At 43.5% G+C, this 23,542-nt stretch overlaps 1 protein-coding gene across 4 annotated transcripts in view; it reads left to right on the forward strand.

Moving 5' to 3' along the window:
- Nucleotides 1-23,270, forward strand: part of WDR33 (WD repeat domain 33) — a 104,689-nt gene extending 81,419 nt beyond the window's left edge. For 2 of the 4 annotated variants that reach the window (XM_087870348.1, XM_045777705.2), the window contains 15 exons: nt 2,708-2,834; nt 4,004-4,158; nt 4,250-4,328; nt 4,780-4,890; nt 5,255-5,349; nt 5,550-5,636; nt 5,857-5,996; nt 6,590-6,742; nt 7,631-8,719; nt 11,371-11,479; nt 14,563-15,001; nt 19,287-19,450; nt 19,564-19,656; nt 20,578-20,793; nt 22,619-23,270. In XM_087870348.1, coding sequence (XP_087726474.1) covers nt 2,708-2,834; nt 4,004-4,158; nt 4,250-4,328; nt 4,780-4,890; nt 5,255-5,349; nt 5,550-5,636; nt 5,857-5,996; nt 6,590-6,742; nt 7,631-8,719; nt 11,371-11,479; nt 14,563-15,001; nt 19,287-19,450; nt 19,564-19,656; nt 20,578-20,793; nt 22,619-22,848 — 3,287 coding nt within the window. In that variant the 3' untranslated portion in view covers nt 22,849-23,270. The remainder of the gene's footprint in view (nt 1-2,707; nt 2,835-4,003; nt 4,159-4,249; nt 4,329-4,779; nt 4,891-5,254; nt 5,350-5,549; nt 5,637-5,856; nt 5,997-6,589; nt 6,743-7,630; nt 8,720-11,370; nt 11,480-14,562; nt 15,002-19,286; nt 19,451-19,563; nt 19,657-20,577; nt 20,794-22,618) is intronic. The other 2 variants (XM_045777707.2, XM_045777706.2) reach the window with 2 other exon arrangements.
- The last annotated feature ends 272 nt before the right edge of the window (nt 23,271-23,542 follow it).

The following is a 23,542-nucleotide window of genomic DNA, read 5'->3' on the forward strand; positions in this document are numbered from 1 at the left end:
ACACAGGGCTCAGTCTCATGACCCTGAGATCACGACCTGAGCCAAAACCAAGAGTCAGATGTTTAAGCAACTGTGCCACCTAGGTGCCCCCTTAGGTATATTTTAGAGAACGTCAGAAAACAAATTCAAAGCAGCTAAAATATATTTTGTTGTTCCTTTTTTTATGGGCTGATGAGGTTTTTTTTTTGCATACACTTCTTTAAACATATTTTTATGACAAAAGTGTCTCAGAAAAGGTGAGGGTAGAGGTGGCTGCTAAGGGTATGAACTTTTTTTGCGCAGTGCATCACATTTTAAAAGTGTTTTCTCATGTATTTTCCAAATTTGGTTAAGTTACACACATATATCAAACATAATATTTAATTTTGGGTGATAGTGACCCATAAAGCTTTTTTAATTCCCTGGCCATATCTTTTTAGGGTCAAATTGTTAATGACATTAAAAGTTCTTAGGGTGCCTGGTTGGCTATGTTAGGAGAGGATATGACTCTTGATCTTGGGGCTGTGAGTTCAAGCCCCGCATTGGGTGTTGAGATTATGTAAATAAATTAAAACAACAACAACAACAACAACAACAACCCTGAAAAAAAAAGTTCTTAAGGGGCGCCTGGGTGGCACAGCGGTTAAGTGTCTGCCTTCGGCTCAGGGCGTGATCCCGGCGTTCTGGGATCGAGCCCCACATCAGGCTCCTCTGCTATGAGCCTGCTTCTTCCTCTCCCACTCCCCCTGCTTGTGTTCCCTCTCTTGCTGGCTGTCTCTATCTGTCAAATAAATAAAAAATCTTTAAAAAAAAAAAAAGTTCTTAAGCCAAGCAAGGGACTGGAAGACTGAGTTGTATTTCTATACAATGTTTCCATCCTCAGTTCTTTTTCTTAATAAAATCAAAGCAACAACAAAACCTCTTTCCCCTTTCCCACCTTCAGATCCCAGTTACAAAATTATATATGTTCATTGTAGAAAATATAAAAACAAACAAAAAACCCCAAAAGAAAACATAAAAACAAAACACAGGGAAATAAGAATCCCCTTAATACCTCTACTCAGCGTAATATTATTTCTTTAACAGTTGGTGTCTAGACTTCTTGCCTTTTTCTTCAGATATGTGTGCACACGCACTCCTGTACTAATCTGTTTGTCTTTTACAGTGGTGGCATCAGGAATGCTGCACACGCTGGTGTTTTTCTTTTTATCGATCGTATCATGAACATTTTAATTACATCATTACATTACTATAGTATCATTTTTAACAGGTGTATCATATTCCATTGAGCACATATGCCATACTGAAATATGGTTTATAATTTATTTCCTATTCAAGGGCATTTAAAAAATGTAAACATTCTTGTAGGCGAATCTTTTTGGACATCCATTATTTCCTTGGGACAAATTCTGAGGCATGAGGTTATCAGGTTGTAGGATATGCACGTTTTTCATGCTTTGGTACACATTGCCAGACTGTTGTCCAGGCAGTTGGTACCTCCCTACATACTTGCCAGCATGGGGTCTTGTCTTTGGATAAGTCCATGCCTCTTTGAGACACAAGTCACTCCCCTTCTGAATTAGTGCAGATTCACTTTCCATTGCCTCTAGAATCATCTCTTCCTTCTTCCCTTCTTCCCTCTCTTGCTATTCTTCCATATACTTCCTCCTTCCCACCTCAGACTTCATAGAAGCTGAATTTGGTCCTGGTTGGAGAAGGACCTGTTTCAAATACTCTTCACCTCACTCTTACCTGCATTGTAGTGCATTTGCTGTATAAAATGTTCCTGAGGCTTTTTCTGGACAGCACTGAGTTTCCAAAAATCTTACTAATTTCTTTCAGTTATGTAAGTTTTAATTTTCACTTTTGTGGTTTTTAGTATCAGTTAATGTGTTCCATTTGTGAAGTGACCTCATGCTCTAGCACAGTGATTGAGAGAACTATTTCTGGAATCCTGTAGACCAGGTTCAGATTCCAGCTCCTGTTCTTGTTGACTAGCTTGGGAAACTAGGATGTCTTATTTAACCCTTCCAGTCCTTCCGTTTCTTTTCTCCACTTGTAAAATGGATATAATGATAATACCTTCCTCAGGATTTTGTCAGGGTTTCAAGAGGTGATGCTTTTAAGTGTTCCATCATGCCCTAACCAATAGTAAGCACTCAGCAGAGTAGCTCTTACCATCATCTCATCTGGCGTGTGTGTGAGTGAAGCGTGGATTGTTTTTCTCATTTTGCATTTCAGTAAATGGGATTCCATCAGAAAGAATATTTTTCCTACTGCCACATCTAGAAAGCACTGGCATGTGAACCTGAATTTAGGACTTTTGATCTATAAGGACTACTCTAAAGTGGGAAAACTAGAGTGAAGGACAAGAATTGTGCCCAGTAATTAGGATCATTCAGGAAAAGCTTGAAAAGCTTTAAATATGGGGCTTGAGTGACACAGCTTCCAAAAAGCTTAGACTGGCCTACCAGAAGAAGTAGGCAAGAAGATGAGCTTAGTTGCAGGAGAAGAGGAACTGTTCCTGTGCATCTTGGCCTCAAAAGAGGTTGCTCTATTCAAAAGTCATCCCCACACAAAGACCAAAAGAGTCTTTTCAAAAAGGTTAAGATGAATGAGTACTAGGATCAAAACATTTAATAAGTTTGTCTGCTTTGGTTTAAATTAGAATGGAGTGCTGCTTTAAATATATGACTGATTAGGTTTTATTTTAACTTGTTTCCAACAGGGCATGGTGCAGATGTGAAATGTGTAGACTGGCATCCAACAAAAGGGTTAGTTGTTTCAGGAAGTAAAGATAGTCAACAGCCAATCAAGTTCTGGGATCCCAAGACTGGGCAGAGTCTTGCAACACTGTAAGTGATAGGAACCCCACCTTCGTCCCTAAACAAAGGGGAACAAGGCTGCCTGTATTGTTGAACTTTGAGCCTTCTCTCCTCCCGTGTATTCACGAAAAACTAGGGTAGACAACAGATGAACTTTTACTTAGAGTCTTCTTATTAGTTAAATATGATTTTTGTTCTGCCGTATGTATCTAAATTTAATTTGGGTATCCCTGGGGGTGGAGGCAGGGAGGAAGATGAGGAGAAAGGTGGTTCTCACTATCCTAGGTTGTGGTCTCTCCTCATGGTACATTTTGGCACTGTGTGGAGGTGTTGTGGCAGCCACTTACTAGACATAGCCCAGCCTTCTCCATCTCACCACATCTATTTGTAGAGAAGTCTTCCCCCCCAGTTTTGAATCCATTCTCACTTTTTGTTTGAGGTGCTTGCTTACGATAATAAAGCCTCATAATAAAGTTTTGTCTTTTTAAAATTATTTTTTATTACATTTTATATTATATGTATTATATTTTATATCATATTTTATATTACTGTTTTCTATTATCTGTCAATATTCATAGTTAAATGAACATGTTATTAACATGTTTTTGACCACACCCCTGTATCCTGGTCCTTCTGGCTGGAAAGTGAGCCAAATCCATAGTGAGCTGGTTGGAACAAGGCTTCCTTGTTGCATAACTCCAGTGGCCACAACCAAATAGAACACCTTGTGACTGGTGCTCCTTGGAGATGTCAGGCCTTGACTTGTAGTGTTTTTAGTTCAAATTAACCCTCAAATTATCCTGCTCTCTTTTTTAATGCTTAATGAGAGGAGCTTCACTGAACTTTGAAAATTTAGTGAACTTTAATGAATATTATTTTATGCGTTTGGGTGCTTCCCCTGATTCACAGATAAGCTTTTCTATACAGTTGAAGCTCAGCTGCTATTTTAATTGGTTAATGAAAACTGTAGTTACGTAATGGACATTAAGAAGTAAATAAAGCCTGTAACATCACAAGACCACAGTTAAAAGTACACTTGAAAGAAACAGGTCAACTACAGAAATAATGTCCAAACCTCTTTCGAGGAGGCCAGACCTCTTGCAGCTTGACCTATATGCTTTTTAACAAAAAAGGCCATTGTATCAATTTATCCTTGTTTTAAATTCTGACAGATTATTTTCTTGGTACTTTGTTTCTAGCCATGCCCATAAAAACACAGTAATGGAAGTGAAATTAAATCTCAATGGCAACTGGCTACTCACTGCATCACGTGACCACCTCTGTAAACTTTTCGATATCCGAAACCTGAAAGAAGAGCTTCAGGTCTTCCGAGGTCATAAGAAAGAAGCCACAGGTCAGTGGTTGTGGCATGCTTCTCATTCTGACTATTACGTGCAGTGTGTTGAGTTCCTAATAGTGCCTTTCTCCGCGTTTTTGTTGTACAGCTGTGGCCTGGCATCCTGTTCATGAAGGACTTTTTGCCAGTGGAGGGTCCGATGGCTCTTTGTTATTCTGGCATGTTGGGTATGTAATAGTTACTATGTAAAGAAGCTGTATATCTTATGAAGAGAGCACCCAAAAGAGTGAAACATAACGTCTTGTGTTTTTCCTGAGTGTTCATATGTCCTCTATCAGAGACTTGCTGCAGTTTTCAATTCCGTAAACCCAGTTTGGAATAGAAAAATTTAGCACCTCTATTTTTAGATATGGAAGTCATTAGGGAGAGTAAAACAGATTTCCTTGGTTCTTATTGGTGAATTCATTCTTGAAGCATTTTTCGCTCTGAAGTACTTCTCTAATGAAAGAATACATTGCTGATGACGAGTGAATACCCTTGAAACGTGGAACTGACCGGATTCAAAGTAACAGGCTTTGGTAGCTTTGTGTTACAGTAAAAGAAAATGTCCTTTTTTTTTTTTTTTTTTTTTTTTTGGTAACTTTTGTGAAAAGACTTCTTCCTGTGGTGCCATTACAGGGTAGAGAAGGAAGTGGGTGGGATGGAGATGGCCCATGAAGGAATGATCTGGAGTCTGGCTTGGCATCCTCTTGGACATATTCTCTGCTCTGGTTCAAATGACCATACTAGGTAAGCTTTATATAAAAAATAACAAGGAATTACCGTGTTCATGGAGCAGCAGAAAATGAAAATTTATATTTATTTTTATTGATAGATTAATGTATTTGTAGTCCAACTTCTTAGGAACATTTTTGTGGTGGTTTATAAATAAGTATGTAACAATAAGGAGATAGAGTATTGAGTATGACTTTACTATTTGAATTTTGCTTTGCCTCCTTATTAAAAAAATATTTTGACATTTAAATTTTTAGAAGAAAGGCATCATAAAATTTTGTTATGTTTACCAGTGGGCTGCTTGGTACTCTTAAGTGCCCAGAAATACACTGAAACCATCCTCCTCCCCTCACCCCTCCAATCACTTTTATTTTGACAGCAAATTCTGGACCCGAAACCGACCAGGTGATAAAATGCGAGATCGATATAATCTCAACCTATTGCCTGGAATGTCTGAAGATGGAGTGGAATATGGTGAGACTCTTACACATTTATCCTTCTTTGAAATCTGATATTCTCTTATTAAAGTGCTAGTTATAGAAAAGGTTATATAAAACTAAATTTAGTTTTATAGTTTACTGATTGATAAGGTTTCATTTTTATAAAGTGTTCGTTTTATTGGGCCACTATGTTTATAAAATCTCTGTTGACTATAGATGTATTCCTATTTATAGATGACCTTGAACCTAATAGCCTGGCAGTAATTCCAGGAATGGGAATACCAGAACAACTAAAATTAGCTATGGAACAAGAGCAGATGGGTAAGAGACATTGTACCTGCATGCTTTATTTTTATAAAGTTTTTGTAGGCCTGTTTGTTATCTACATGATACTGCCAAAATGATTTATGTTGAGACATGTTGATAAAAGTGATATAAACTGCATTATTATTTAAAATCGATTCTTCAAAAAATGTGTTTTTTGATGACATGGCCGTTTGCTCTCATTTCCTTGGCTAACTGCTTCTTTTTGTGGTTACAGGGAAAGATGAATCAAATGAAATTGAAATGACAATTCCAGGTTTGGACTGGGGAATGGAGGAGGTGATGCAAAAGGATCAGAAAAAAGTTCCTCAGAAAAAAGTTCCTTATGCAAAACCTATTCCTGCTCAGTTCCAGCAGGTGAGTCACTAGCAGCAGCCCCACCTTGTCCACGCACTGGGAGGTTCTGCCTGGTGTCTCTTGCATTGTCTCATCTGTGGAAAGTATTTCTGTGCTACAGACTTCTCTGGAGTATTCTTCGACAAAGTTCCTATCTGCTGCTCTGAAGTTAGTGCTGAGTTTGTCATGACTCTTGTAGCTCTTCTTTTATTCTCACCTACTTCTTATTGTCCAAGCTAGCAGAGGAAGGAGAAGAAAGAAGCATGGAGCAGAGAGAGTATGTTGACTCTCCTCTACTTTGTCTGTCTTCTGCTTTATTTGTCCCCTCAACACAAAGTGCATGTGCCCTTTCCAAGAGGTGGGCAGGCTTTTCATTCTCAATACATGTAAGCTCTTACAGTGTTGATCACGTTAGTAGTTTCTACCCGGTATTGTGCTTGCCTGACTCCATTCTTGTCACAAGGAGGAGTGTTAGAAATAAAGGCAGTACACCAGGAGAGCTGACTTGTATTTGGCCAGTTGGAATGAACCAGTGACATTACAGAATGTTTTTCCATTCTCTCATTGTAATATACACACTTAGGATATATTTTAATATTCCCTTCTTTCTCAAGGCTTGGATGCAAAATAAAGTTCCAATTCCTGCCCCAAATGAGGTACTAAATGATAGAAAAGAGGACATTAAATTGGAAGAGAAGAAGAAAACGCAAGCAGAAATTGAACAAGAAATGGCCACATTACAGTATACCAACCCACAGCTTCTGGAGGTGTGTAACACTCCTTAGGGGCGGTTCAAGATAATCTAAGAAAATAGTAACATTTTTTATTGGTACACTCTTACATAGGAAGGAAGGGCTTCTCAGATGGGTCTGATCAACACCATTTCTTTCTGTTTTTCTAATTTTTTAATTGAAGTATAATTGACATACAATGTCATAATAGTTTCAGGTGTGAAAGAATTCTGTTTCTAAGACTTTTAAAACCAGATCAGTCAAGCAGTGAGTAGACCTAGGTCAAATATACATGTTTTAAAAAGATTTATTTATTTATTTTAGAGAGAATGCAGGAGGAGGGGCAGAGGGAGAGGGAGAGAGAGAATCTGGAGCAGACTCCCCACTGAGCTCAGAGCCCGATGTGAGGCTTGATCCCACAACCCTGAGGTCATGATCTGAGCTGAAATCAAGAGTCAGACACTTAACTGACTGAGCCACGCATCACCCCTACATATACATTTTTTAATAGGAAAGATAAAGCCAACATAGTTTTAACTTGGATCATTTATTTATCCACAGATAAAATAATTTTTCTTTTTCTGTCAGCTCTAGAGCAGGTGGTTTGCTCTTATTGTTTTTCACCTTCGACAGTTACTAAGAATGATAAAACATTAGTAAATTATTGAATATAATAAGATGGATATAAATAATCCTTACTGCTGCTTTCCAATATTTAAAAAAAAGGAGTCCGGAGTGAGTGTGGAAGCTTGTATGCTCTCAGAATATCTGAATGTTCTATGGATTCTAGTTACTGTGGAGTGTTGAGAGGTCGATGCCTTATGTTTGTCTTGCGGCTCCCCCAATGAAATAAGTGATAGCAGTATTGTCGTCTTCAAGGGCTGTGGTGTATTTATCAGTATGCTTTTTTCCCTTTCTTTCCAGCAACTTAAAATTGAAAGACTTGCACAGAAACAGGCTGAGCAAATTCAGCCTCCTCCTTCATCTGGCACCCCTCTCCTCGGACCCCAGCCCTTTCCAGGACAAGGTCCAATGTCTCAGATTCCTCAAGGTTTTCAGCAGCCCCATCCATCTCAGCAGATGCCAATGAACATGGCTCAAATGGGGCCTCCAGGTCCACAGGGACAGTTTAGACCCCCTGGACCCCAGGGACAAATGGGACCACAAGGTCCTCCACTGCATCAGGGAGGTGGGGGGCCACAAGGATTCATGGGACCACAAGGGCCCCAGGGCCCGCCCCAGGGGTTGCCGAGGCCTCAGGACATGCATGGGCCCCAAGGAATGCAGAGGCATCCTGGACCTCATGGCCCTTTGGGACCTCAAGGACCGCCTGGACCACAGGGTAATTCTGGTCCTCAAGGTCATATGGGTCCTCAGGGTCCACCTGGCCCACAAGGTCATATAGGCCCTCAAGGCCCACCTGGTCCCCAGGGTCACTTGGGCCCTCAGGGGCCTCCTGGTACTCAAGGTATGCAGGGACCACCTGGTCCCAGAGGAATGCAAGGACCTCCTCATCCTCATGGGATACAAGGTGGGCCAGGGTCTCAAGGGATCCAAGGTCCTGTGTCTCAGGGACCTCTGATGGGATTGAATCCAAGAGGAATGCAGGGTCCTCCAGGCCCCCGAGAAAATCAGGGTCCTGCTCCCCAAGGGATGATGATGGGCCATCCGCCTCAAGAGATGAGAGGACCTCACCCTCCAAGTGGACTGCTGGGACATGGCCCTCAGGAGATGCGAGGCCCTCAGGAGATGCGAGGCATGCAGGGGCCTCCAGCCCAAGGGTCCATGCTGGGCCCCCCCCAGGAATTGCGAGGGCCTCCAGGCTCACAAGGTCAGCAGGGGCCGCCCCAGGGCTCTTTGGGGCCTCCACCCCAGGGTGGCATGCAAGGGCCCCCTGGACCTCAGGGACAGCAGAACCCGGCAAGAGGGCCACATCCATCTCAAGGGCCAATACCATTCCAGCAGCAGAAAACAGCTCTGCTAGGTGATGGGCCCCGGGCCCCCTTCAATCAGGTATTATTTATTTCTAACTTATAGGCATTGCACATTGGGAAAATACGCTCTGCACAGAGGCGGCACTTCCAAGTGCTGTGGAAAGCAGTCACAGCTTGTATCAGTGTCCCTCAAGTAGTGATGGTGGCTTGAGAATAGCATGGCTGAAGAAGGAAATGAGAATAAACAAGACCATTAAATATATTGTAATATGAATATTTTTAATAGAAGTCATTCCAGAAAAGATCAACTCTCAGTTGAATACTGTTCATAATTGTCCTGGGGCTCTGAAAGAGCTGTGGCCCTGAGCCTGGCAGGTCCCCCTTTTCTGGGCTCTTCAGTTTGTAGCCTGGTATTTCATGGGCTGATCTGCCTCCCAGCTCTACTCTTTAAGAGAGTATGGAGTATTTAACTCGCAAGTGTACGGTAGACTCTGATCTCACTATTTTCATTTCAGTGAATGCTTTTAGAGATCTCTGAGTCCAGAGTTGTGCATTCTCAAATGATGACCCTTTGGACAAAATGCTGTTCACGTTGTTTTGTACTCACATGTAAATTTATTTACTGGAGGGAGTAATTCTGTAGAAATTGTCTTGACCCTTTTTTGAGGATTCTGTTTTTGTCAGCCAAGTTTTATTACCCATTCACTGGGCTTGTGCTTGAGAAATGGTGTGAGGAGGGTTCAGGTTTTGTGGGGGAATTACAGAAAGACTGCATGAGCATGAATGGATTTACCACTGTTTGGCTCTGTGGTTTTTATGTTTTTCTCAGTTTCATAGTCTGGAAGCATTATCTGGGTATGAACTACTGGGTTTGTGTCCCTGAAGTCCATTGTGGACCAAAAGTGAGTGAGCGAGTGAGGTAATGTTGACTCCTTGGGTCTTCACTGAGAGGCACTCGCTCCGTTTGGAGAGGACGTGCTGCAGATGCTCTATGTGAAAAAACACAGCCTGTTTTGCTTCTTCAAACATCTCTGAGAATCCGTCATGTGAAGATGACCATTGGGATTACCAAATTGCAATAACCAGCTTAATAAGTAGGTTAGGCGTTACTCTTCCATAGATCTTCCAGGACTTAACAAGTGTCACAGCGTGAAGAGTAGTTGAGTTTATTTCCAGAATTGGTCGGGCACTTTGTAGAATTTAGGATGAGTGGAATAAATCTAGGTTTATTGTCCTGAACTGCCATAAGATTTGCAGCATTGTATGTTTTATTAATACACAGAGCATTTGTGTGTGTTTACAGTATCGGTTCCCTAACCTTATGGTAATGAATTAACAGCTTTCATTTGAGAGGGCAAAAACAGTGATGACCTTTAGCTACCACATTATGACTGAAGTTAAAAACATGTCAGATTCAAGAGGATAGGCCTGAGTTTCTGGGACAATTCAGTAAGAGTTTTTATTATATTAAATAGAAAAAGATTTTGTACATGAAAAGCATAATGGCTCTAAAAATTTAGTTGACCTATAGAATGAGTATGAAGGTTTGATACATTATAGGACATTTCAGGTCTCAAGAGTTGTCTGATGAAAATCTCTGCTCCTGAAGTCTGTGCTGAAGTCTGACTTTCTTCACTCTGATGTGGCTAATTATTTAAACCAGTTGTTTCAGTTTGTTTAATTTAGTGGAATTGCTTTCTGGTGTTAAAGTAATAGCATGAAAGATGTTGATAAGAGCAGTCCTTGGGTGAAGGGGACAGGAAGCAAAGGACAGAAATTACTGGTATTGAGTTAACGGTAATCATTTGTAGCTACAATGCTGAATGTCCTATCCAGGCTGCTCTTTCATGTAGCTAGTTTAGAATGTGCAAGCAGTTTTGCTGTGGATGGATTTGAAACTGTGCTATTTTCATAGTAGGTCCAGTCCCCAAATGCACTTTTTTTTTTTAATAAAGGAATGTATTTGTTTGTTAAGAGACCTGATCCAAGGTCACTGGACAGTTTGGAGACTGAGAATTTAGACATGGCTAGGTAAAAAACCATAATCTTAGGGACAAGCTGGGGTGACCTCTGGGGTTCCAGAGCATGGGGACAAAGAGGTTCAGAGCAGCAGGTTTGTATCTGTAGGGACCCAAGGAATCCAGCAGGATCCCAGGCGACTCAGCTGGGAACGAGCTGTAGAGGGTGCTGAGGATGGGGAACTGCCGAGGTAGAGAAGAGAGAGGTGATAAGAGAAAGGCAGTGTGAACATCTCATCACGAACCACTTTCATGTTGTTCCGCCTCTTCAAACCCAGCCCTAGCCTCTTGAGAAGAGTGCTTATTTTCTGTAGCTGGAAAAGAACCCCAAGTGTGAGAGCAGAGTTTACGTGTCCGGGCAGATTCCCAGATCTTTACTTTTGCCGGAAGCCCCTCCTTTGTGCAGAGTGTCATGTGACGGTTTTCTGACTTTCCACTGAGGTTCTTACTTGGCATCACAGGTAAAGACCCAGCTTTAGATAAAACCTATCATCAGGTTTAAAAATATGAGTGTTTCCTTTAATTACGGTAAGAGAAGTATCTCCTTCCCCCAATTTAAGAACAATTTTGCTATAATATCACTAGCTGTATATTTACTTCTGGAGGCTTTGGGGCAACCTAGTGTTTTTATCTTGTCACATTATGATAAATTTGCTATTTATGAAGCACAAGCCTATGATTTCACACCCCCGCTTTAAAAACATCTTTTCAGGAAGGACAGAACGCAGGCCCCCCACCCCTGATACCAGGCCTAGGGCAGCAGGGAGCACAAGGTCGCATCCCCCCTCTTAACCCTGGACAAGGACCTGGCCCTAACAAAGGTAAATATCTGCTCGGCTGAATAAGAGATTGTATTCTACCACCTCTGGGTAAATCTTACAATAAATAGTTTATTGGTAAGTAATCGATAGAATGGTCATTTGAACCCTATAGGAAAAATAGGAGCACAGTCATTTCAGGTAAAGGCTTTGTCTTAACGTTGTTTTCATAGACTTGCTTTTAGTTAGCTAAAAATGCTGCCCTGAGGAAATAAGCTTCTCACTCCCAGAAGCTGGCGGGTTGTCGGACAACCCCTAGTATCAGGGCCTGGGCCACAGGACAGCCTTGTCCACGTCTTGGGAGTGGGAGCGGTTCCTGTGCTTACTGAATGCAAGTGCATGTCGTTTGCATCTTGGAGAGCCGAACTGCTTCCACTTCTAGTTTTTGATGAGATAAAGAATATAGAGATTTTAATAGTGTTTTTAATATTACCCCCCCCCCCCAAATTGTGCCATGTATTGAATTCTTTAGCTGGTTATATTGTTCTGCACGATTTGATAAGAAGAAAGCAATGTACTGATGTATCTGGTTCTTGATACTATGGAAAACACAGAGATGAGAACTGTCAGTATTTAGATGTAAGCCTGTTTGGAAGTTGAGTTGATCCCAAGAGTTGATAGCGCAGAGGCAGCCCCTTGTGGTGAGGTGTTCTGCTGTCACAGGGGAAGGGCTGGAGCAGGAGTGAGGGGGCGGTAGGCTGCTGGCTGGAGAGGGCAAGGGCAGGACTGAGCAGTGTGGATGGAGGGAAGGTTGGAGACGGAGGTGTTCAAGTCAGTGCACAGTCTCACAGGGAGGACACAAGCCAGAGAACCAGGAGTATTGTGGAGGTCTCACTTCAAAGAACTTCACTCCTTTTGATTTTTAATTAGCCGAGCCCACAGCACTCTGTGGCACATGTTACATTTCTTGCCCTCATTTTATCAGATTAAGAAAAGTCCTCATTAGCATTTTGCAGCCCTAGGACTTTGGGAGAAGCAGGACATCCTAGGAAAGGGAGCAGTAAAGGAATTAGGAGAATCTTTATTATAGTCTCATTGCATGGAAGTGGTGGCCAACAGGGAAAAAGAGAAAGCAAGAACCCATCTTTGGAATTTGGGGACCCTAAGAAAAGAAGAGTCTGTTACCCACAAGGTACAGCTATCAACAAACTGAGAGCCTGCCTCTCTTCCTCTCCCCTACCTTGTGTCTGTCTCCACCTATTTCCCTCTCCTCCTTGCTCTTCCCCTTTTCTCTTTACCTCTCTCTCTCTCTTCCTCCTCTCTTTCTCCTCCCAGGGACCAAAGGGAGAAGGGAGAGCCGAGAAAGTGGCCCTGCCATCCCCTACTGGATTAACCAACGCCGCCGCCCCATCACCGGTGGCCACATCCCTTCTAATTTGTAGTGGTGGGTTTCTTTCCTTGGAGGAGCCAGGGTACTTTTAAACAGATAGAGGTAATGGGAGGATTATTATTCATAGGTAAGTCCAAATGGAATGTGTTCAGCTTCCTCAGGTCAAAGTCTGCTGTGTCTGAGATCACACCAAGTTCGAGCAACATAAAGTCAGAGAAAAAGCCATTAGCTGCAGGAACCCACTGAGAAGTGAGGGGGCCTCTTTACCACAAGGAAAGGGACCTGGGATATTTGCAAACTGACTGAACAAAGAGGCAACTTAGAAGGTGCTTTCCTCAGCTGGGAGAGGACTGGTTTAATGAAGGAAAGACCAGGAGGCAGAGGCACAGGAAGAGTTTAAGAGAAGAGAGAACCCTTCTAATGGTGTTTTGTTTATATTGACATTTCCAACTTTTTTACACATGTTGAATGGTGAGGCGGGATTGAAATGGCCTAAAGAAAGGAACAAAAAGGGAAGAGGAAGGGCATCGGGAGGGGAAGAATCCTGGCTGACTGTGATGCGAGGGAAAGAAGTTCGTCTTTACTGCCAGGGAGAAGAAGGGAAAGGCATGAGAGGGGCAGGTAGAGGAATTTCATCTTAAAAATGTAGTTGTTTTAGAACAAAAGAACCCTTTGCTACCTACTTTTAAAAAATGCTTGATTTGAATTGTATGTTGACAGGAAATAGGTACACATTTACAATGGCTGCACAGTAGCCAGGAGAACAAATCCCTTCAAGGTTCAGAAGTATGCTAAGTTAACCATCACAAGTTTAATTGGCCTGTTTCTATTTTTATTCAGGACTTTGAATATATTACATATATTAAAATGTTTTCAAAAAGTCTTTAGCGGGCTTCCAAATGCTGTGTGCAAAGAATGGTGGTAATTATTATAGATGAGGGATATATATCATTCATTCATGCAAAGGAGTAGAAAATATGTTCATATGACCCTGAAACTGAAGTACAAGCAAGGGCTGTTTGGTCACCAGGCAGTTATTGGAGAGGCCCGTGGTTCTGTGTGCCTTTCAGAGGATTTTGTTAAGAATCAAAGTGTGCTTTGTTACAGACCCAAGCTGTCCATTTCTCTGATGGGTTTGAATAAAGTATTCCCTGTCTTAAAAAAAAAAAAAGAATCAAAATGTGAGTTAACGAATCAAGTTGAGTGAACTAGGGGTTAAAGGGGCAATGTCAGGGATGGCAGCAGCAGCAGCGTAGCCCAGGACCCTGTGATGGGCTTTGCAGGCCTTTTCAGGTGCGGAGGTGAATTCCCTGTGCTTGGCTTCCTGGCCTGCAGCCTGAATTTTCTCTGTTGTCTCCTCCCTGGGTATGGAGCAGGCAGGCCTAATGAAATCCCTGGAAGAATGGGGGCAGGGAAGGGAGGCTCATTCTTATGCCTTCGAGACTGTCGAGACTGTCGCATGTTTTCTGAATGAATCCTCACAGCAGCAAGTAGTTGCTAATCTCATTTGAGATTAGTAATTTGCCCTAGGTGGAGGTGTTTAGCTAGTGAGTGATGAAGTTGAAATCTGTACCCAAACCTGTGTTCTTCCATTAGATGAAGCCTTAGGGATTTGTCTCCTAAGTGTGCTGAGAACTAAGGAGGGAAAGCATTCTAAATACAAGAATGCGTTCTGAGACTTTAAGATGCTGAAAATCAGACCTGTGCGGGTCAGATTCCTGGAAGACAAGGTAAAAATCAGCTTTGTTTCCTTTAGGTGACTCACGTGGCCCTCCAAACCATCACATGGGCCCCATGTCAGAGAGGCGGCATGAGCAGAGCAGCGGCCCTGAGCACGGGCCTGAGAGGGGGCCTTTCCGGGGCGGCCAGGACTGCAGGGGTCCCCCTGATAGGCGTGGCCCTCACCCCGACTTCCCTGACGACTTCAGCAGACCAGATGACTTCCACCCGGACAAGCGCTTTGGCCACCGATTACGTGAATTTGAGGGGCGAGGAGGACCTTTACCACAAGAAGAGAAGTGGAGGCGTGGGGGCCCCGGGCCTCCGTTTCCGCCTGATCACAGGGAATTCAGCGAGGGGGATGGCCGGGGAGCAGCCCGGGGCCCTCCAGGGGCTTGGGAAGGCCGCAGACCTGGAGATGAACGATTTCCCCGGGATCCTGAGGACCCACGTTTTCGAGGGCGCAGAGAAGAAAGGTGGGATAGATGCTTTGTGGGTCTGGTTCTTCCCTGGAGCTGTTGACCTGTTCTACAAAAGTCTCTGTCCTCTTTTGCTTGGGCAGATGGTACTATATTGATTACTAGTTCTACCCAATCTGGGTTTTGCGTTTAGACTTTAAGCAAGTAATTATGCTTTTTAACCTTTTTGTGCTTCTTTTTTATTTTTACAGTTTAGAGATCTTTATTTTTGCTTATTTTTTGGTCCTTTTAAAAGAGATGTGAGGGTCAGTATAGTGTAAAGTTCCTGGAACTTGATTAGAAGTCGCCAGATTCTCTTGGTTAGAATGATGTACTATGACACAAACCTAGATTGAGAATAAAAGAATGAGGTAGTTTTTGTGTAATTACCTAAAGATCTTAACACAGTCAAGTCAAACTGAAAATTAATTTTGCTGTTCAATTAGGTCAAGATCAGGCTTGAACCACTCAGCTTGCTGGGGGTAAAAAGTCATGGAAGAAGTAAGGAGAAAAGAGAAGCATTAGTGAATCTCAGAGGAGACCGAGAATCCTCCGGATTGAGTATTTCTATTATGTGCCAGTGAATTGTGAGACCGGTGTCCTTGTCAGCAGTTTGCAGACGAGGGGCCATGCTGAGGGTCAGAGCAGTTGACTCCCGGCCAGGCCAGGCCGACGTGTCGGAGCGGCTTCAGGCTGGGCCGGCCGACCACGGTGCCTGTGCTGTGCGCCGCTCCGGCTGTCACGGCCACATTTCTCTCTACTGTCGCTAGGGGGGACTGGGTTCAGGGTAGGCATTCCCCCATCCTCACGGGATGTGTTAGAAAAGAATGGCTGATAACATGGCCAAGGGTGGTGAAATCAAGGGGTTCAGGAAAGCAGCTTTCAGAGGGCAGTTTTTAAAAAAGATTTAAGGGCTCCTGGTTTTCTCAAGGGCCTCTCTCCATGGTATCCAAGGGTTCAGTCTTTGAAATGGCTTAATATTAGTCTGCAAGAGCCTCGTTTCCAGTGGCTTTGGCAGCAATGTAACTTTCATCGATTTCTTGAACCTTTGCATCTTGTGCAGTTTCAGATTTTACTATGCTTCAGTTTTACTGTATTTCATCTGTCAGTGACAGACCCCCAGCCCAGACTCTTGTGCTGCTGACAGCTTTCTGTTGCTCTTCAGATATGCCCAACGTGCTCCTGCTCCCGTTGTGCTTGCTGTTTTCTCTGCCTGGAACACACAGTCTCTCAGACGTTTGTGGCTCACTCCGGTTAGATCCCTCCTCCTGTTAGCCCAGTTCCTTTACCCTGCTTCCTGTTTCTTCATAGCACTTAGCACTGCTTGACATTAAGTGCTGTCTTTGTTTCTTTATTGTGTGTATCTGCCAGGAACATGACAGCTTCCCCCGGGCAGGGGCTTTGTTTCTTTACCTCTGTGTCCCCAGGACCCAGAGCAGTAGTGGTGACTCGGCATAGGTGCTCAGTCACTGGTGAATAAATGAGTTTGTTAAATGGGGAGAGGTATCTGAGAAGGGTCAGTTCATCAGGAGATGTACTGGTCAGCTTGGGCTGCCATAACAAGATACTATGGGCTAGGAAGCTCAAACAACCTGAATCTATTTTCTTGAAGTTCTGGAGGCTCAGAGTCGTGGCTTATGGTCTAGCAGGGTGGGTTTTTGGTGAGACTTCTTTTCCTGGCTTGTAGGCAGTCAGCCACCTTCTCCCTGTGTCCTGGCCTGGTGGAGAGAGAGCGTCTCTTCTTATCAGGGTACTAATCCCATCACAAGGCCCCCACCCTCAGGACCCCCTCTAACCTTTTCCCCCCTAAGATTTTATTTACTTATTTGAGAGAGAGCGAGTGTGCACATGCACACACATGAAAGGGGGAGGGCAGAGGGAGAAAGAGAAGCAGACTCCCCCCTGAGCAGGGAGCTGGATTCCGGGCTTGATCCTGGGACCCTGGGATTATGACCTAGACAAAGGCAGACTCTTAACCGACAGAGCCACCCAGGCGCCCCATGACCTCCTCTAACCTTAATTACCCCCTCAAAGGCCCGTCTCCAAATACCATCCCATTGGGGATTAGGGCTTCAACGTACGAGTTTAGTGGGGGGACACAAACATTTAATCCTTAATAGGAGGCACTTTCTAATGAGAGCACATTAGATTCTTTCTTTCCTTTCATAATTAGAGCGGTCATGTAATGGATGCCTTGACAAACGAGTCCTGTTGGTGTTTGGGGGGATTCTCCCAGACTCTGTCCCAGGGACACAGTGCCCTCTGCTGTACTCTTCCTGCTCCACTCATCTCCTTTCAGCCAATTCCACCTTTACCTTAGGTAGTTATTTCAGCCAGTGTCCTGGGCATGTGCTCTTTGCTTGCAGGAGCATGAGTCGTCAAGATACCTCAGGACCAAGAAAGTTTTAAGAAGTTAGCTGGAGTGGTGGAGTGGGAAAGGGAAAGCTCTTTTTACAGTAAAATACTAAGTAATCAATGTAGGAGGAGGGATAGAATTAGAAAGTAATTTCCTTTATAAGCAGTCAGTGTCCTAATTGATTCAGGCCAGGATCATCAGTGGATGCTAAAACCACTGGTAAAAGATTGTGGGGGAAATGGGATATTCTCACTGTGCCAAAATATCACCCACAGATTACTTAATTACAAAGGGAAAAAATTGTACCTTTGCAATGGTGAAATTTGGTCCCACACCATTTTTACATCATAAACAGGGAGACAAACTGGCATCGTTGAGAAGGTATAAGCAGTTTTGCCAAAAAGGTTTAACCTGAGTCTAATCATGAGGAAATAATCAGATAAATTCAAATTGTGGTACACTCTATAAAAAACCTGGATGGATCCTTCAAAAACATCACGGTCACGAAAGATAAAATATAAAGGGGTTCTGGATAAAGTAGACAAAGAGACATGGCCATTAATAACAGTATATGATCAGGATTGAAATCTGTATTTAAAAACAACTGTAAAGGACATTTTGAGGACAACTGGAGAAATTTGAATTGGATTGTATTAAATAATACGGTATTCAAGTGGTAATAATAGCATTATGTAGGAGAAAATCCTTGTTCTTAGAAGAACATACTGAGGTGTTATGGATGAGGTTCATGCTGTTGGCAGCTGATTTTGAAATGGTTTAGAAAGTGGATTTGTTAAATAGACGGCGAGAGAAGATACAGCACATGTGGCAGTATCTTAAGAACTGATTAAACAAACAAACAAAAGAACTAGGTGAAAAAGACATATATGTTTGTTCTGTTCTTTCAACGTTGTTGTAAGTTTGAAATTTTACAAAGTGAAACGTTGGAGTAAAAGATAACTGAATGGAGACTCAAGAAAAAACAGAAGGCCTTGCCGCTCGTGCTGACTGGCCCCATGCCCTTGCTCCTTCTGACCCTTTCTCCAGCCCCAAGGCCTTTCTCCTTGTGCTCCTGCACCTTTCCTACTTGGAGGCCCCTTCTCCGCTTTTCCACAGGCCTCCAGCTCAGGTGCTTCCTCATAATGGCTGTGCTTTGGCAGGACTCCTGGCCAGCTCGGCGTCCAGTCTGGAATCCTGAGGGGCAGTGAACCTGTCCACCAGCCAGGGCCCCAGGCTGCCAGCTAGCCAGAGCGGGGGGGTGGGGGGGCTGCCCATAAACCAAGTGCCTGTCTGTACAGCAGTCAGCTGTGGAGTGGGTCTGTGGGTGAAGTTCATGGCCAGCCCAGCGTACAGGCTGTGGGCTGGGGTAGATGGGAGCGCAGACGCTCCCAAAGGATTCTAGTACAGTTGGCAGGCATGAATCTGTACCCCACCTTTTTTGATTATATAAATAATAAATGTTCATTATAGAAATGTAAATGATAATGAAAACCATTTGAGAGGCAGTGGTAAATAGCCTGGCCTGGAGTCAAGACTGGCTTAGTTCAAATTCCAACGCTTATTGTGTATCCTTAAATAAATGACTTCACCTCTCTGTGCCTCAGTGTACTCCTGGATAGAATGGAGTTAATGATGTGGTGGTGAGGATAAAAAGAAATAATATATGTAAAACACTTGGTGTGCTTATCAGCACTTAAAACTTATTCACTGCTATTGTTATTCCTAAAAGCTTTAGGAGGAAATGAACACAACCCCACATTTACCTTCCTGCCTGTTTTTGCCTATAATATTGGGATTATAAAATGTGTACTTAAAAAAATACATAATTTTGTTTTTTCTCCCATTTAACATTAATATCATGTTTTCTTATACCATAATGCTTCTTTGAAACATGAAATCAAAGCTGTATTCCATTAGGTGGATATTTTGCTGTTTTTTCCTTGACAGCTTTAGAAGAGGAGCACCCCCAAGACATGAGGGCCGTGCCCCCCCCAGAGGAAGGGACAGTTTTCCTGGTCCTGAAGACTTTGGTCCGGAGGAGAATTTTGATCCTTCTGATGAAGCAGCCCGAGGAAGAGATCTCAGAGGTCGAGGTCGGGGTACCCCACGAGGTGAGCGTGTACTGGGGTCACTAAGTCTGGCAAGGACGGGGTGGAGAGTTAGGTTGTTGGGGACACACCTGAAACAGTCTGTGAGTGTGGTGTTATGTTGTTCTGTTGTGTAGGAGGAAGGAAGGGTTTACTCCCCACTCCTGATGAGTTCCCTCGCTTTGAAGGAGGACGGAAACCAGACTCCTGGGATGGAAATAGAGAGCCAGGTAAAGAAGGACAACTGCTGTGGCTTCTGGTGACTTAAGCCCAGCAGTTCACAGAGTGTGGTCCAAGGACCCCTGGGGTTGGATGTCCACTAGATCCTCTGTTTTCTAAGTCACATCTCTGTGGGACGCTGGACTGTCTGCACATCCTTCAGTCAGCAGCAGTTTATTGCAGTGGACTGAATGAAAAACAAAACAGCTTGTTTTGGTTTTGGAAAATATAGTTAAATGAATTAAAGTTTTCTCAGTTTAATTGCTAATATGGCAAATATTATTAGACAGAAGTCTCATAAATTAAATCTCAGTAATTTTTAAGAGTTTAAAGACATCCTGAGACTAAAAAGTCTGAGAACTACTTTTCTGGACCTTACCTGTCTCTTATTTTAAGAGGTATGTTGGTTTCTAATCTTGACCTTTTTCACGTACTCATGATGTGACTTGACCTGGCCTACGGTGGGTATTCAGATATTTCTTGCGTGACTGAATATTGGTTCTCAAGTTGCTACTTATTCTTTTTATTTATTTAATATTATTATTATTTTTTTTTTTAATGATTTTTTATTATATTATGTTAGTCACCATACAGTACATCCCCGGTTTCCGATGTAAGGCTCGATAATATTATTTTTTAAGCTTTTATTTATTTTAGAGAGAGAGAGAGTATGAGGAGGAGGGGCAGAGGGAGAGAGAGTCCCAAGCAGACTCCAAGCTCAGTGCAGAGCCCTATGCCGGGCTCAGTCTCACAATGCTGAGGTCATGACCTAGGCCAAGACCAAGAGTCAGATGTTCAACTGACTGAGCCACTCAGGCACCCCAAGATGCTACTTATTCTTAACAGTATAATTTCCATCTGCTTGTGGTCACACTGTACTTAACATGAGATTGCAGACTCTTAGCCTTGTGAACTTGTGTTTCCTGTTCCAGGACCAGGTCACGAGCATTTCCGTGATGCTCCTCGCCCTGATCATCCCCCTCATGACGGTCATTCCCCAGCTAGCAGAGAACGTTCCTCTTCTCTCCAGGGCATGGACATGGCATCCCTGCCACCCCGAAAGCGTCCCTGGCATGATGGGCCAGGGACCTCGGAGCACAGAGAAATGGAAGCCCCAGGGGGTCCTTCTGAGGATCGAGGAGGCAAAGGTAAGCGGAGGCCAGTGATGCAGTTCCAGGAGCTGTGGATGCCACAGCTCTGCCGAGAAAGCTGTGGGGACACGGGAGGCCTCATCGCCAGGACAGCCCCATCCCTGTGTTCCTGTTCCGTCTGTTTCTGACAGGTTACCCAGGGTCCTTTCTGCATTCTGCCCTCTAGGGCTTAGGCTGTGCAAAGGCACCAGTTCCCAAGTACGGTGCAGATGCCGCTCGTTTGGGCTCACATTGTAGCCAGTCAGACCCCTTACCCTTGGGTGATCGCAAGCTCAGCCTCTGCATAAGCCTCCGCCACGTGCTTCCAAGAATTCCCTTCCCTGGTTCGTGCAAGTGTTCCACTCCAGTTCTTTTGTCAAGGTGCCCCAAAGCAAGAGAGGGACTGCTACTCTCATTAGCAAACATGCTCTCCACCACTGGCTGCTCTTAGCCCTCAAGGGTGTCCTTAGTGAGAGGAAGAATTGTCTTCCCAGGTTCCGTTTTGTTTTAGCCTGGGTCCGAAAGAAACTGCTAATGCCCAGAGTCACAAAGACTTTGAGGAATATGGTCTGGAAGGGGTTGTTTTCAAGAGGGCAGTAGATTATTTCTACAACTTGAAACTTTCGATCTTTATTTTAGAGGTAGCACTGACTTTCAGCTAGGAGCAGGAGCCACATGTGGTCTCAGGTTAGGCTGGGCCACAGTCTTTGTGGTAGTTTGGAGGCTGCTAGGAAGCAGGCCTAGTTAACCTGCCTCAGGTTTATAGTCTCTTCATTACAAGTTGTGCTTTTTTTTTTTTTTTTGATGCTGGTTTGGTTCTTCTCAAAGCAAAACCCTCAGAAACTACCTCACGTCACCAGCAGGTCTCCCTACCTAAGCACACATTTTGTCGCTGGTCTCAGGACACCTGTCCTAGCCAAGGCCACATGGCTGGTGTGGAAATGACTTCCTAGCTGACATCTTCTCTGCCCAGGTACCTTCAGGTGGGCTTAGGCTGTGCTTTGTAGGAAAAGCAGCCAACATTTTTCCTTTGGCTAGCTTTCCTAACCGCCTTGTTTTACCTAGATTCAAATTCCACTCAAAAAGTTAGGACAAAATAAAGTCGGCAACCGTCTTCTGATAGTGTATTATGAGAGATATGGCCAAATTCTGTCAGCTCATGAGAAGAAAATTTTAAAAGTCAGAATTCTAATGTACTTAAAAGGTTTATCTGGAATAAAACTGTCCCTGGGAGAAATAATTCTAAAAGCTAGTGGGTTTTTTTTTTTAATGCTTTTGTTTTTAAAGAAATACTTTATTTCCCTATTTGAAAGGAAAATGAAAGTGCCAGGTAGTTGTGGGGTAATGATAGTAAAACCCATTGTAATTAACATCTAGTTTATTTCTTAGTTGCTTCCAAAGTCAAGTCTGTGATTTTCAAGCCTTCCCCCACAATAGAATAATAACCCCTCACTCCCACCCCCGCCCCCGGTGGCATAGGAGGGTGAAGATACACTTGCTAGAGTAGAGACATGGCCCAGTGTGGTCTGTGACTCCCAGAGGTGCTCCAAGTTCACTTCTGGGTTTCCCACCATCTCCATCACACAGCCTCGGGGAACATGGCTGGTTGTGGCTGAGGGGCAGGGCCACAACCTGGATGGGAATGAGATAGTGGTTGACTAGAGGGTAGAGGCACCACTTCTAATGCTCTGAATGACACTGCTGATATCCTCAGAAGTCTGTTTTCCTTAAGACCCAGAGTGTTCCACTGTCGTCACTGAGTTTGTGCAGGGAGTTACTGATTAACAGTCTCTGATATAAAAAAAATAAAAAAGTAACGTGAAATTATTTTGATTCATTTCAGGCCGAGGGGGCCCAGGACCTTCCCAGAGAGTGCCAAAATCCGGGCGTTCCAGCTCCTTGGATGGAGATCACCATGACGGCTACCACAGAGATGAACCTTTTGGGGGCCCTCCAGGCAGCAGTACTGCTTCCAGAGGGGGCCGGAGTGGCAGTAACTGGGGTAGAGGGAGTAACATGAACTCTGGCCCACCAAGGCGAGGAGCTTCAAGGGGTGGTGGAAGGGGTCGGTAGAAGCTGATTCCTCTGAGGCCTCTCTGGAAAGTATTTAAGAACTTCTTGTGGACTTAACAAGACAAACAAAAGGAAGACTGCACCATGTAGCCCTGAACTTTTTCTGGGGCAGCTGAATCCCAGGAGCCCCTAATGAGGTCTTCAAGATGAAGAGACTGCTGCTGGCTACCCAGAGGAGCTGGCCTTGTTCTGTCCTGTCCACCCTCACTGCCCTAACTCCCATTGTTTTGTGAAGATAAAAGCTGGAATCTTTTTTTTTTTTTAAGTGTCACAAGACATGGAGCACCTCCACAAATTTAAGTTCATGTCCAATTGGAAATTTGTTTCTATATGTACAGTTTGTCAGAGAAAAAACATTAAGTTGTTTTTGTATGAATACAGAATGTGATTTACGCAAGAATTAACAGAAAACTAGTTGTGAAGTGCTTGCCTTAAGGAAACACTTCGTTTCCGCTGCATCCAGTCAGCTGAGGGGGGTACAATTATTGCTTCTATTTGTGAGCACGCTTGTTGGGTACCTCTGAGCCATCTAAGTTAATTTCATCCGTGAACTTTCTGTCTCAAATTCTCATCTGCCCATTCTGTCACACTTATTTTTGTAACAGAGCAAGATACTTTGAAACTATAACACAGTTTGAAGTAGATTCAAAGCCTTAGTTACCACCTGCTATGGCAGGTGGAAAATTATACTCTG

The sequence above is a fragment of the Ursus americanus genome, chromosome 1 (assembly GCF_024610735.1).
Source record: "Ursus americanus isolate L20-20 chromosome 1, mUrsAme1.1.p, whole genome shotgun sequence".
NCBI lineage: Eukaryota > Metazoa > Chordata > Mammalia > Carnivora > Ursidae > Ursus > Ursus americanus.